Below are 15,060 nucleotides of genomic sequence, written 5' to 3'. Positions count from 1 at the left end.
GGCACACAGTGCTAGATAGAGAAGTACACAGAGATACATAGATTTTATTTCATACTCTCAACTGCCTCAAGAGGTAGGTCCTCTTATTGTGCGTATTTTAAAGCTAAAGACAATGAGACTGGGAGAATTTCATTAACTTGTCCGAGATCACACACTTGGGGTCAATAAGGCTCAGATATGAACTGAGGTCTGTCCCATATAAGAAGGCCTATGGCACTCTAATCGGTAATTTTTTTAGTCTGCCTCCCTCATCCGTAGCCTTGAATTGGGGGTCTTGAGTACCAGGACCACATCCTGTTTGACTTACGCCCCTAGCACATCGTAGATGCTTAATCGATGTTAGCTAGATGAATGAATGAGCAGACTAGACCCTATAAGAAACAACGAGACCACACAGTAACCACATCCCGTGGCTTGGCCAGTGGGTCCCCGCTTTCATCATCTAAGTCTCCAAGATGGCCAAAAGACACCTCCTCGCATTCTGTTTTGCAGGGACTTTGGCCAGTTGGCTGTGGAGCTCCTAGACCAGTCCTACAAGCAGGATGAGCAGCTGGCCATGAAGCTGCTGACGTATGAGCTGAAGAACTGGAGCAACGCCACCTGCCTGCAGCTCGCCGTGGCCGCCAAGCATCGTGACTTCATCGCGCACACGTGTAGCCAGATGTTGCTCACAGATATGTGGATGGGCCGGCTCCGGATGCGCAAGAACTCGGGCCTCAAGGTCAGCACGCCCAGAAGGCCCCGTTGGCTAGGAGGACCGGAGGGTTGGTTTGGAGCTCACCAAGCCAAGTCTGCAGTGGGACTGGGCATCTCTTGTGTCAGGAGGGTGGTTTTAAGCCCCAACTAGGTATCAGAATCTTCTATATAATGGGGTTTTTTTTTTTCATATAGAGACTAGGGCCTACCCCAAATTCTACTAAATCAGAGATGGCGTGCCCACACGTTAGTATTACAGAAGATCCAGAGGTCATGGGCCCGCAGGGGTACTATAGGATGTACCATTTGCTCTGACACAAGCCGTGCGGCTCCAGGAACCCCTCACCAGGCAACCTGTCAACCTGTCACCACCGCCCAAGTCTGAATGCCTTGGCCCTCCTTCGCGCCTTGTCATAGAGACAGTGGCTCTTAGCAGCCGTGCTTGAGAAACGTTTTAAACTGAAATAAAAAGGAGATGGATTTATATGTAAAGATGTTGCTAGATCATCCCGATCTATTCTTAAGTGAAGAAAAACAAGTTGTAGACCAGTTATACAAAGCCTGAGTCCATATTTGGGTTTCTTTTTAAGCATGTACCTGCATAGTTACGTCTGTCTATAATTTTGTTAAGTAACCAGGAAGGATACACAGTAAATTGTTTGCAGTGGTTACCTCTGGGCTCGAAAGTACAAGACATAGGATGATGTGCGGCTTTGCTTCTTTAAGTTTTCTTTAGTGTTTTACAAGGAAGACATTAAACTGGAAGAAGTACAAAGAAAGAGAAAATGGGAGGGAAAGATTGAAAGAATGTTTGCAAATGCTTTCTCTGTCTAGAGTTTTGGCTGTGACAACTGAAGCCAGGCTCATATTTACCTAGAGCTACCTGGTCTAGGTAACTCTGAGGTCAGCGCAAAGCAGAAGGGCCACCAGACCAGAGCATTGCACTGAGGCCACCCTCATGGAAACAGCACCCCTCCCCCACACCACGCCTCCCGTGGGCTCTTGGCCCAGAGTCACAGAAGGGCTCCATGAAGTGGGTCGTGAGCGCTCCATAGCCACAGCGCTAGTGACCGCCAAGCCTGGCTCTCAGCTCCGAGGACAGGGTGTCATGTCCCCTGAAGGCTGCCAGCATGCCACCTGAGCCTTCCCAGGCCTGCCAGGCACCCCGACTTCAGGGTCACCCCCCTCCCTTCTCTCTTGGCTGCGCTGGAGTCCCTGAGGGCATTCAAGCACAGGCTGTCCCTGCCTCATTGCTTGAGGATCCTGTTCGCTTACTGTTCAGCATCTCTCCGAGCCCCTCACCTTGGTGCAGTTTCTCCAAGGAGGCTCGTGTTCAGAAGCCTTACAGAGCAGAACCGGTTTAGCGTTTGAGAGGAGATGCGGGAGAAGATCTAGGGAGCACAAGTCCCATGGCTGGACGATCGTGCAAAGGCAGAGTGAGACTGTCCTCTCAGGAGAAGGGCCCACGTATTTATTATCATCACGTGGAGGCAGAAGCATATCATTTATACGCGAGAGGAGCGCAGTGCTGAGCCTCCCAGTGCCGCTGTGTAGGGGGTTCTCATGGTGAACACAGCCGCAGGGGGGTGTGTGTGTAGTTTCTGCGCTATGGTAGCAAAGGCCAGGCGAGTACTCCGCAATGAAAACATGCTTTCCCACACGGACTTCTCAGGGTCAACTGGGGACAGCATTTTTTACAGAGATAATTAGATGATGCATCATCAACTCCACTTGACATGTTGGCAAATAAATGCCGGTGGACATACGTATGAATTGATTTCGCAAAGCCAAGTGCTAATGGCTAAAGGAGAATCTGAATTCTTTCCCACTTTTGCCTCGGGCAAGGGCTGTCATTTTCCTCCGTTTCCCCCATGCCAAGTGGGTGTTAACTGGATACGATGTATTTTGTGGGCAAGATGCTCTGTTTCTCCGAAATAGGGCTGAGCTACTGCTGTGCGTGACAGTTCTCAGACCGGCCAGAGTGCCTCCCTGAGCAGTAACACGTGCATGTCCTCGCTCAGAGCACACATAGCACGCACACACACGTGCACACACCACCCTAGGCCCTCTGATTCTAAAAAAAAAAACCCACCCTAATCTTAATCCTTTAAATGTGATTATTATTATTATCATTATTATTACTTTAGGTAATTCTGGGAATTCTACTTCCTCCTTCAATTCTCAGCTTGGAGTTCAAGAACAAAGACGACATGCCCTATATGTCTCAGGCCCAGGAAATCCACCTTCAAGAGAAGGAGCCCGAAGAGCCAGAGAAGCCCACGAAGGAAAAAGATGAAGAGGACATGGAATTGACAGTAAGGAAAACTACACGGTCAGGGTCCACGGGCAGCAACCCTAACCCACTTGTCCCGTTGATATGGCTTAGGACTCTGTCACTCCCAAGCTCACCCTCCCACCAGGTGCTTCACTAAAGTATTGAGACCCGGGTATTATAAGAGTGTCTTCTCTGTGCACAAATAGCATAACTATAGGGACTGTTTCTATGCAAAATCCTTCAGCCAGGGTCAGTGGCACAGGACAGCCCAGGGAGATTCAAAAGCAAGGCACCCTCAGCCTTCCAAACAGGCGGTGTTTTGTACACAAGCAGGTGAGGTAGCAGCCTGAGCCTAGGAAGGAGGCAAAGGCATCTGCGAGCTGGGAGCAGCCAGCTTCCGGGGCCTGGAACTGCGCTGGTGATCAGAGGCTACGCCTTTTTCTGTCTTCAGGGTCAGGCTCACAAATGCAGGACTAATTGAATTTTGAGGTTTGTATGGAAGGCTTTTATTAGCTCTCCCTGGTGTAATTATAGAACGTGGTTGCTTTGTGTTCCGCAGGGGGAACGGGGCAGCTGGGCATGGGACAGCTTCCCGCAACCCCCACCAAGCAGCGTGACTGCTACTGGATTGTATCCAAGTCTAAAAATATCACACACCGTTAAAGGGACAGACAGGGCTTCAGAGTTTTGAAGACATCAAGTAACAACTCCATAGGACTTCTTGATATCCCCCACTCTCCCCACCACCCTGAACAATGACTGTGATGACCCAAAAAAACCCTAAGGAGAGAAAACAAAAATTGGCTTTGCTCAGGTGACAAAAGGCCGTTCGCATGATTATCCTGGTGGGACCACCCTGTGAATTGTTTTTCTTCCAGATCAACGATCTTTCCTTCCTAAAGGAAACAATTCCAACCCCAAGTACAGCAGGCTTAGACATCTGACCCTTCTTTAGATTGGTTAATCATTCACAGTTTTTGACTCACAGAGTTAAAAAAAAAAAAGTTTGTTTTCCATTTCAGGATTCTTATAAAAACAAGTGGACGGGTCTGCTTGCCTCTGTGACAGGATCAGATGACTGTCTTCCCTAAGATTTTACCATAATGTTGGCCTCTAAATCCTTCAAGGATAGGGAATGAAATTTCAATCATTAACAGAAACCTTAGTAGTAGTAATACCAAATCTTTATGAACACTTCCATAGAGGGGGAAAGAATATATATTCCGGAGTCAGAATCCTGCCCCACCAGCTACTCACTCTGGGACCTGGGGCATGGTTACTTAACCTGTGACATGGGAATAAGAACATTGTCTAGCTCACAGGTGGTTTTTCAGTTTAAAAAGTGTACGTGTAAATTCTCTAGACCAGGGCCAGGTGTACAGTAAGCCTTGATAAATGTGAATATTGTGGTAACAGTGACAAATGTTTGACGTACACTTACTCATGGAATCCTCACAGCAATCCCGTGAGGTAGATACTATTATTATCCCATTTAACAGATGAGGAAGCTGAGACTCAAATAAGTTAAATTGCCCAAGGTTACCCAGCTAATTAGTTGCAAGGACAGGATTAGAACCCAGGCATAGCGATCCCATTGTCCATGCTTGGAGGCCTATAGGTTCAGGGATGCAGAGAATTTCTTCTTGGTCTCAAATGTGGGTATTCAGTTGGTTCAGTCTACCATATAGCAGAAAGAATCCGAAAATAATGCATGGGCCTCCTACATCTAGTATGACATGGCTTGAAGTCTCAAGGAAGGATCCTATGAAGGCAGCCAGGTGGTGAATCAGCATTCTTTCTGGTTGGGTCTGAAGCAGGAAAACAACAGGAGCAGCTCCCTTCTCCTGCTCTGGGTAGAACTTCGAGGACTTGGTCCAAAGTCTGCTTCCCAGAAAGTCGGCCCCGCTGTTTTTTACTGAGAACCCAAGTAAAAGCCAGCCCACGAGCATTGCTGGCTGGCCTTCTCCCCCACAGGCAGAAAGAGCTAGGAGGAATGGAAGAAGGGACTTGTGGGCTGGTAAAGTCAGGGATGGACAGCAGATATCTTTCAGGGGGAGTTTCCCTTGACCCCAGTGACAGATGTGTCACTGCTAGATCACTGGTCTTCGTTCACCCCAGGGAGGATTGGAGAATGCAGCCTGTTCATACCTCCACTCTTTTCATAGGAACTATATCTGGTCTTCCGTGTTAAGCCAACATATCCTTTCTTGGACTGGGACGTTTTCCCTTGGCCCTTCCAAAATTACAAAATAGGAGTCTCAGTTTCATCTGGGTAGCCTTTTGTAGATCTTTCCCAGACTTGACATCTGTGTCCAGCCAGCAAAAAATTGTCCAATCCATATTGTGCATTTTGCCTGTATTTGACCCTATTACATTCTGCTAAAGGAATGTAGTTAAAGGAAATGTTTGGCTACTGGGAAGAGAAATCAAGAAAATCAGTGAGTTAAGCTGCTTAGGCTGGAATTAATGAAATAGGAAAATGCTGTCCTTAAACCCATGAAAGAAAAGCTTTTTAAAAAAGCATTAACTTGGGAATGTATCAGAATAATAAAGGCGAAACAGGCTGTGGTGTTTTTGTTTTTGTGTTACCTGCATTGCCAGATTAAGTCTTTTTGCCCTCTGCCTACTAAAGTCCCAGGCTGTCCATGGACCCCGGGGCATTGTTTCAACTCTGTTGGGGAAGCCATGGTCCCTAGAGCTTACCCCAAGATGTCACTCTCCAAGATGCCTAAAACTCCCCAAAGCTGCCTTTACTAACATCCTATTATGTCTCCAAATGGTACCGTATTATTGAGCAGATAAAGAAGTAGAATAGAAGCAGCATAATTATGTTACATAAATTATAAATTATAGAAGGATAAATATCATGGAAATTTGTAGTTTCTTGAGGTCAGCGGTCAATATTTATAGAAGTCTAATGTGCTATATCCATCACGAAGGTTGACCCAGCTCACTGATCAAAGTAAAGGCTTGGATGAGCCATCAAATGGGATCTTACCTATTCATTAAGTCAAGGTAACCTTCTAGCCAGAGAGTCCAAGAAAGGAATGAAAGTTACCTTTTTACCTTTTCCAGAAATCCCATTGATGATAGGCTCATCGTTTGTGACTGCCATATATTCGAGTAGGTGGATAGTTGAGGCAATGACAAAAGTAGCTGAAACTTATATATGTATGTCTTGAGTAAGGTGGTTTGAAACCAGAATTACCAGTTCTCAAATTCAAGATAAACAAATTATTTCTATAGGTAAATCTCTCAACTCTAAACTCATATCCCAGTCCTTTTTCTTGTGCCAAATCCTTGTCAGTCTCTGAGCAGTTAGAAGGATTTGCCCTGTTCTTACATTTAATAAAAATCTCATTTCCCTCAAAAAAAAAAAAAAAAGTCTTACCATTTGCAATGATCTAGATGGAACTAGAGGGTATTATGCTAAGCGAAATAAGTCAAGCAGAGAAGATAATTATCATATGATTTCACTCATATGTGGAATTTAAGAAACAAAACAGAGGATCATAAGGGAAGGGAAGGAAAAATAAAATAAGACAAAAACAGAGAGGGAGGTAAAACATAAGAGACTCTTAATATAGGGAACAAACTGAAGGTTGCTGGAGGGGAGGTAGATGGGGGATAGGGTAACTGAGTGGTAGGCGTTAAGGAGGGCACGTGATGGAATGAGCACTGGTCGTTATAAGCAACTGATGAATCACTGAACTCTACCTCTGAAACTAATAATACACTCTGTTAACTAATTGAATTTAAATAAAATAAATAATAAAAAATAAAAATAAATGAAATAAAATCTCCCAAACATTGTAGAACTAACCTTGCTTTAGAATAATAGTGAAAGAATTAAAGCCAGTGTACCTGGGTGGCTCAATTAGTTAAGCATCCAATTCTTGATCTCAGCTCAGGTCTTGATCTCAGGGTTGTGAGTTTGGGCCCCATGCTGGGCTCCACGCTAGCATGGAACCTACAGAGAGAGGAGAGAGAGAGAGAGAGGAAGGAAGGAAGGAAGGAGGAAAGAAAAGAAAGAGAGGAAGGAAGGAAGGAAGGAAGGAAGGAAGGAAGGAAGGAAGGAAGGAAGGAAGGAAGGAAAGGGAGAGAGAAAGAAAGAGAGAGAGAGAGGAGGGAGGGAGGGAGGAAGGAAGGAAGGAAGGAAGGGAGGGAGGGAGGGAGGGAAAAAAGACAGCCAATAAATTATGCTGTTTTAGACCCTGATTACACTTTTCTTTTTTCTGATGAGATTCCCAACTAGATCATTTCAGTCAAGAGTACCCAAAAAAGTCTCAGTTCATTGTAAACACTGGCTAGAAATACTGAGCACTTATTAAGTGCCAGGTGCTTATTGATTTCTAGACCAATCCTATAAAAGAGGCTATTATTACCTTCGATTTAAAGATAAAGAAACTAAGATTCAGAGAGGTTAAAAGACTTTCCCAAGGTGCCATGGATTCTCAGTATCCAAGAGAGGATTCAGTCCTCCTTCTGAGTGACCCGAAGTCTGGAACTCTTCCCCAATAGGATCTTCAGCCATCTCTGGGACACTCATCCTGTCACCTGCTGCCCAGACAGGTGTGCATCTGCCTTTTCACAAATTCTGTCTTGTTTGTGATATTTAATCACTGTTTTTGCTGCTGCTGTTGCCATGAGTGAGAAGGAAACAATTCTGTTTGTAAAGAAACTTCCAACAGCTTAGAGATGAGGCCCGTCCAGGTCAGGCCCTGCTTCTCCTAGTCCCACCTGGCTGGCTGTCCGACCCAGAGGAAGGCGGTGTGCCTAGGAGTTGCCATAGAACTAATACCAGCAGGGATGCAGGCTTTATGGGGTTTGAACTCAGGGAACCAAGGTTTATGCCTAAGGGTTGAGGAGATGTTTCTAACCTAACTAAGTTCCAGGCATTTCAGATAACTTAGCCTCTGGATTACTCATAACCTTTGGGTATCTTAGGTATTACTGGTCCAGCATATTTTTTACTTAATAGTCATTAGCATGAGTGAAGACAGAATTCGAATCCAGATCTGCCTATCTCATTACATATACAAGGAGAAGGGGTGAAAAGAAAAGACAGATTCCTGGCCTTTCCAGGCTATATTCATTCTCCCTCTCAGAATTCTGGGGCTCTTCCATCACGCACATCTTCCAGAGCTTCCAGGGTAGAAGAAAAGAGAGTAATCAAGAACTCTCCCTAATGCCTTCCATCCCAGGCAAAAACCTTTGATTCTCTTTGTAATGCAAATGCACACTTAGGGATGGCACAACCTCTGAATCTCTGGGGACCTTGGACAACACGCTCCAGCTCGATGAGAGTGCATTCCTGATCTGTAAAATGAGACATTGAACTTCCTGCTCTCCAGAGCCCTGCCGTGATGGTATTGATTCTCTTCCACTGTAGGCAATGTTGGGACGAAACAACGGGGAGTCTTCCAGAAAGAAGGATGAAGAGGAAGTTCAGAGCAGACACCGGCTGATCCCCCTGGGCAGAAAAATCTATGAATTCTACAATGCACCCATCGTCAAGTTCTGGTTCTACACGGTAAACGTCTTCCTTTTTCTTCTTCCTCTTGCGTGACCACAGAGAGCCAAGGTCAAGTTCGTGTGCACCTGTGCGGCTTCCTCTGTGAGTCACAATGGAAGGATCGCACAGGCAGGAATGAAAGCTTTTCCCAGTGGTTCTGTAAGATGTGTGGAGTTGGCGACGCAGCTTCCACAGCGTCTGCATTTCTCCTCCTTGAAGAAAATAAAGGAAATGATAAAAGTGAGAACTAACAGAAATAGAGGTGAGATGAGTATGAGTCTAGTCTAGCAGGAAAATAGATGTCATTTTATAAAACACTTCTGTGTTCTGGATGGATGAGTGCTGGATCAGAGTTGCCCATTTTCGATGCCAATCTTGGGTTTGGGAGGACACGTGAAGGGTAAGGGCTGAGCAGAGTGTTAAAAGTAACACCACTAAAGGGGGGGGAGCATAAGTGTGTGACTGCTGCCAAGATGGGAGTGTCATCAAACAACCTTTCTTGCTCAGACACAATTAAACAATATGCCAACCAAAGCAGCCAAAGCCACTCACAGTAACCTACAGGCACGGCAAAGATGGTTCGGTGCCCACCACACGAGAGTTTTCTGCCCATGAGATGAAAGATCGTCCCCGAAATAGCCCCTGGATATGGTAGAAATGGCTCGACTGTTGGTTTTCTACTTCTGTGTGTCATGGTATTTTAAGCTGAAGGTGAGCTCAGGCCCAGGTCAGCTCTGGTTCTCCGAGCCACGGTGGCACTGTGCCGGACGAAGGACGGGCGTCTGTATTTTTGGCCTTTCTCTCAACCAGCTACGCACACACCAGTCACCTGAGTCAGCAAAGGAAAATCCGAGTCTGAGGCCAAGATGACTCAGATGACCAGCTGAGGTGGTGTTGGTGTGGTCCCGGGTGCTAACACTTCACCCTGGCTTTCAGTCAGGCTTTCTGAACCTCAGCGCTATTGACACGTTGGGCAGAACGATTCTTGGCGGACGAGGACCGTCCTGTGCATTGTCGCACATTCAGCAGCAGCCTTGGCCTCTGTCCACTAGATGCCAGTAGCATTCTCCAGCCCCCAAGTGTGGTAACCACTGTTGTTTCCGGACATGGTCACTTGTCCCCTTATGGACTGACGTTGCCACCGGTTGAAAACTGCTTTTAACTATGGTCTTGGAAGAGGGTATAATCAATATATAATTATCAGATTTTTTTTAGTGAAGCAAAAATTCAAATTTATGAATATGAAAAAAATCCTCCCCTAAAAAAATCAAGACATGCAAAAATAATTTTGATTTATATATTTTATGTGTATATTATTTTTACCTTGCAGTAAACAAGTTAGTGGTGAACAGCATGGACTTTGGGGTAAGACAGGCTGAGTTGAAATCCTGTCTGTGCCTCTCAGTATTATTGTGTGACCTCAAACAAGCTACTTGAGCTCTCTGTGCCCAGATTCCTTAAGATGGGGATAATAATAGAACCTGCTTTGTAGGATTTAGGGAAGATTAAATGTGTTAAAATATGTAAAGCACTTAGAACAGTGCTTGGAACGTGTAAGCACAATATAAATGTAACTGTTTTTTCCGAGGCTAGTCACATTGCACAGCGATAGTGTTTTTTATTCATCTATCCACTCAATGATGATAATATCATTCTTTGAACACCTACCATGAGGCACTGTTATAAGTGCTTTACATATACTTTCCCTAAACTGACCGTTTTATCAAGATAATACTTTTACTGCATTTTGCACACATTCCTGTCCTTCCTCTTATACCAGGCTGCCTCAGTTGTCCCTGCCTAGAACAGGGCTTGGCAAACTACATTCCCACAGGCCGAATCCAGTCCCACATCCAGGCCCATTATTGTGGGCTGTGAGCTAAAAATGGTTTTTACGTTTTTAAAGAATTGAAATAAAATCGAAGGAAGAACGCTTTATGACACGTGAAAATTATATGAAATTCACACTTCAGTGTCCATAAAGTTTGATTGGAACACAACCAAATTCATTGTTTACCTGTCATCTGTCTGCTTTTGTGCTTCAACTGTTGGGTCAATTACTTGCCATATAGACTGTCAGGCCCACAAAGCCTCAAAAATTAACTTTCTAGCTCTTTATGGAAGAAGTTTGCTGACTCCTGATCTAGAGCGTAAAGGAACCAGTAGAATCAAGAATTATCTATCATCTTTACAAATACAGGACTCACGTCTCTTATCCTTCCAAAACATCTCTTTTTTTCCCTTGATCTTTGTTCAGTATTAACTTTATTTCCTTGATTCCCTTGGTCCCCATTTATTCAGCTGTGGCAATTTGTTAGCCAAGGATGCTTTTAAGTCACCAATGCCCTGGACAGTGGTTTTCAGCCTCAGCTACACATTGGAACCACCTGGAGTACTTTAAAAAGAAAAAAACAACACCTGGGTTCTATTTAATCTCTACCCTTATCTATTGTTCTTAAAGGCTCCTGGGTTCTATTCTCAGTGATTCTGACATCAATAGTCTGGGGCACAGCCCACGCGTCAGGATATTTCAAAGCTCCCAGGTAGTTGTAATGGGTTGCCAGTGTTGAGAATCATGGCCTCAGATGGAGGGCTGAGTTCTTAGCCTAGTATTTTCCCAAACTTCTATGATGATGAAGAATTTTGTTAGAAATGCAAATCCTGGCCCCATCACAGACCCATTAAATCCAGTCTCGAGGGAGGAGATGAAGAGGCTCTGGGTTTAACAAGCTCCCCTGTGGTCCAGGAAGCTTGGGACACACTGCTTTCCTTGTATCATTAGTTGGCAGGTCGTGAAGCTGCCTCTGAGAAGGGGAGCCTCTGTGTCCAGCTCCTTCCTGCACAGCTGACTATAGACCGGATGCCCCAGTCTTGTTTGGTTGTGTTTACACGACAACTTTCAGAAATCCATATTTATGTATTTGCAAAGCCCAAGCCTCAAGGAAGTACATGGAGATGAGGAGTGCCCAATTTTTAAATCCCTAGAGATGCTTAACAGTAGAATTCAGCTTTAGATCAATGGTCCCCTTGGCTTTCAGTTGTGCTCTTTTCTATAGGAGTATTTCCTACTCTGATTTCAAAAAAATATCTCCTTCTATGCTCCCAAGTTTCTGAAAGATAGGACGCACCTCTCTTGTAATATCTTAGCAAGCTTCTGGAAGAGCAGGTTGGGTCCTCCTGTGTTCCAAGAAGAAAGGAGGCAGGGATCCAACTGGCTCCCAGACCTGGTTTGCAATGAAAGCCATTTCAAGTGCCCAGCTGGAGAGAATGCCAATTCAAGGCATAAAAGAGGAACCAAGTAAGAGCGCAAGGGACATGCTCTGGGCTCCTCCAGCAGTGACAGACTCCTTCCTCCATTTCAATGCCACGTGTCCCCTCCACGCTCCAGCAGCAGTAGGAAAAGGCCCGCCAGAGGTCCACCCGACCTACCGCAGGCTTTGATGCTTGCATTGCATGGTTTAGGAGTTGTGCACCTTGGTCCATGGAAAATGTATACAAAGAACATAGAAGCCAATAAAATACAAACCCTTATAGGATTCCCACTGACTACAATAAGAGTCATAAGGTTATGTTTCTGTTCAAAGCTTTGACATTCTACACAGAGCTTGTTAAAGCTTACAGAATATATATGTGTACGTGTCTACACGCACACACAATATGACAGCATGTCACGTTAAGGTAATCTGCGGCAAGACCCATAAATGTTCGTGAGTTCTAAGATAAGTTGCTTCCCAGACAGCAGCCAGTCCTCCGTCGTGCCATTTAAACACGTTTAAAGCCGTATTTTTGGAAATCCATATTTTGAGAGTTGTCCCAAAATGCTATACTGTAGCTTGATTATGGAAAGAAAAGCATTATAGAGTAACTGGGACTTAAAGAACAGGCTGATCGTGGAAGAAGCATAAACAATAAGGAGGGCAATTTAGAAAAGGAGAGCTATGACTAGTAAACAGGATCAAAAGGAAGCAAGGCGTGAGGTAAGAGGAGACAAGAGGAATAGAAGTTTCTTGACAAAAGAGGCAAATAGTAGCCACCGTTCATTGGGCCTGTACTGTCAGGAAAGGGACACATATTCTCCCTCCCCCTCCCCCCCCCAGTCCTTCCCAAAGCTCTGTAAGTTCAGTAGCCATCATCGCAGGATGGAGGTCCAGGCAGGTGGAGTGATCTACCCAAAATGATACAGCTTGGAAGGACTGGAGCTAGGATTTAAATCCAAGTTTCACCGACTTGGGCGTTTGCATTCCTTCCACCAAACGAGTATGCTAGACTTGTATTTGGAGGACAGAAGCAGGTTGGAGGAGTTAAAGCTAAAACGCAGAGGTTCTGGAAGAATGCTGTGGGTGTCACTGGGCCTACATGTGACGAGAGAAGATAATGCTTTGGAATGTGTTGCAACGAATTGGGTAAAATGATAAACACCAGGGCAGTTAAGGAGATTCGTTTCTCCTAGAAGCAATGGAATAGGATCCAACAAACAAAAAGAAGCAACCAGAAAGAAGAATCTCAGGCTGGAAGGAGGCTGAGAATATGTTTTAGAGTGTAGCCATTGAAGTCCACTGCGTCTTGAGAAATACTAACAGGGACCAGAGAGTGGATGCCAGTGTATGATGGTAAACAGGAGTCACATGAACCAAGTTAACATTTTAAACAGCATCCTGCGTGATTTCCAGTAGAGTAGACTTCTCAGGTGAGGTTTGCACAGGGTGCTGACGATCCCGAAGTGGAGGAGTGGGACCTACGTGTGGAATAGAATGACAGTCCCTGAAGGGGTGGGCGTACAAGAGCACGTCCGTCAAGTGGAGAATGAGACGGCTGGCCCTTGGGCCTCTCCACAGTTTCCGCACCTAATCTCATGGAACTCTGACGTCTGTTCACCTTGCCAGAGAACAGAAATTATAGGGTTGTGTCTGTAAATGCATCAACATAATAAGGTCTTTAAAAATACCTTTGACTCCTATTAAGAATCTACGTATTCATTTTATTGAAAAAGGAAGGAAGGAAGGAAGGAAGGAAGGAAGGAAGGAAGGAAGGAAGGAAGGAAGGGAGGGAGGAAGGAAGGAAAAAGAAAGAAAGAGAGTGAATGGCCCCATTAGCAGAGAATGCAGCATTTCATTACTTCCCCTTCAGTCTCCCAGCCTCGCTGGGCCTTTCCCCACCTGCTAAGCTGCCTCCAGGGCTCCAAAGTCACACTGTACCTCCACGGCCTCAACCCTTTCGCCCACACTGTGTCCTATTCTTTGCTATGTGGGCTCTGAAGAGTGCAGATAGGAATAAACTCACTCTCGGTTCCTACTCACAGCCCCGAAGGCCTCCCAAAGCCAGCAGGTGCCTTACTCAGCTTGAAGCATTGCCTAGAAAAGGCTGAGCTTATATGCCACTTCCCCGAGGGGGACTTTTTCTCCAGAGGTTCCTTGGCCCCCTGCATAAGAACCTCAGCAGCCCTCCTCCACTCCACCCACTCATGCAGACATAACTGAATCCTCCAGTGACAGTCACCAAACCTGAGCCCTGAGTTTTTCTCGGACACCTAGCACTTCAGCCAGTCCTGCCAGGATTCAGCCTCTGGAGCTAGAGCCTCGTGAGGATGACACCCCACTCCCAGCCACGGTCGGCCACACACACCCGCTCCTTTCTATAAATCGCTTTATCTTCTTTTGTTTTCTTTCAAAAAGGCAGAAACCAGGGAGGAATATCCCAACTTGGATAGGGTGGGGAGGGGGTGCAGTGGAAAATAGATAAAACCCTCCCAGGGTCTCACCAAACCAAGCACATTAAGGTAGGAGAAAAAGAAGACATGAACTCAGAAAAGAATTCAAGGGGGACCTTGAGATATAGTCCAGTCTATTTTTATATTGGTTTGACCAGTTTACAAGTACAGTATGTGTCTTCCTTTCCTTTCTACAGACATTTAATCTACCTGGCATCCATTCGGCACCAGTCCACTGTGTGCCCTAGTTCAAGGACCTGAGGCTCAGGCATGAGCAAGAACAGTCCTGAGAGAAGAGATTCCCTTTTTAGCCAGAAAAACACGAGAAACTGGGTAATTGCAAAACAAAACGATGCATCATGACACAGAGGTATAAGCAAAGGACAGAGACACGTATAAGGGTCAAAAGGAAGACAGCATATCACGTTGTTTCCGATATTACAGTCCTTTTTTTTTTTTTTAATTCTTTGAATAGTTGAAAGCTTTGCGGTTAATTTTGTCGTGAATTCGGAGCCTGCTTGCTGACCTTGTTCCGTCCTTGGGGCAGTGGGCTTGCGCGAGGGCAGGGCTCCTGGGTCTTCAAAGCCAGAGCACTTCACTCTGTTTCCTTACAGCTGGCGTACATCGGATACCTGATGCTCTTCAACTACATCGTGTTAGTGAAGATGGAGCGCTGGCCTTCCACGCAGGAATGGATCGTCATTTCCTACATATTCACCCTGGGAATAGAAAAGATGAGAGAGGTAACCGCTTTCATAAAAGAGAACATTCGGAGAAAGACGGTGGTTCATTACACCTGTGGGGGGAAGGGAGAGGTGGCTGCTAGGGATCCCAATTAAGCCAGAAACTGTGTTCTCTACTGCTGCC

The 15,060-nt window shown here is 45.4% G+C and overlaps 1 protein-coding gene across 1 annotated transcript in view; it reads left to right on the top strand.

Moving 5' to 3' along the window:
* Positions 1–15,060, top strand: part of TRPM3 (transient receptor potential cation channel subfamily M member 3) — a gene marked incomplete at its 5' end in the record, with an annotated part of 257,261 nt that overhangs the window by 178,940 nt on the left and 63,261 nt on the right. Inside the window, 4 exons of the mRNA XM_045772551.2 lie at positions 493–721; positions 2,844–3,011; positions 8,364–8,504; positions 14,808–14,936. Of these exons, the coding sequence (XP_045628507.2) occupies positions 493–721; positions 2,844–3,011; positions 8,364–8,504; positions 14,808–14,936 (667 nt within the window). The remainder of the gene's footprint in view (positions 1–492; positions 722–2,843; positions 3,012–8,363; positions 8,505–14,807; positions 14,937–15,060) is intronic.

This window comes from Ursus americanus, chromosome 34 (assembly GCF_024610735.1).
Source record: "Ursus americanus isolate L20-20 chromosome 34, mUrsAme1.1.p, whole genome shotgun sequence".
Classification (NCBI taxonomy): Eukaryota; Metazoa; Chordata; class Mammalia; order Carnivora; family Ursidae; genus Ursus; species Ursus americanus.
The sequence above is the reverse complement of the archived record's forward strand: the minus strand, read 5'-3'. Positions and strand labels throughout refer to the sequence as shown.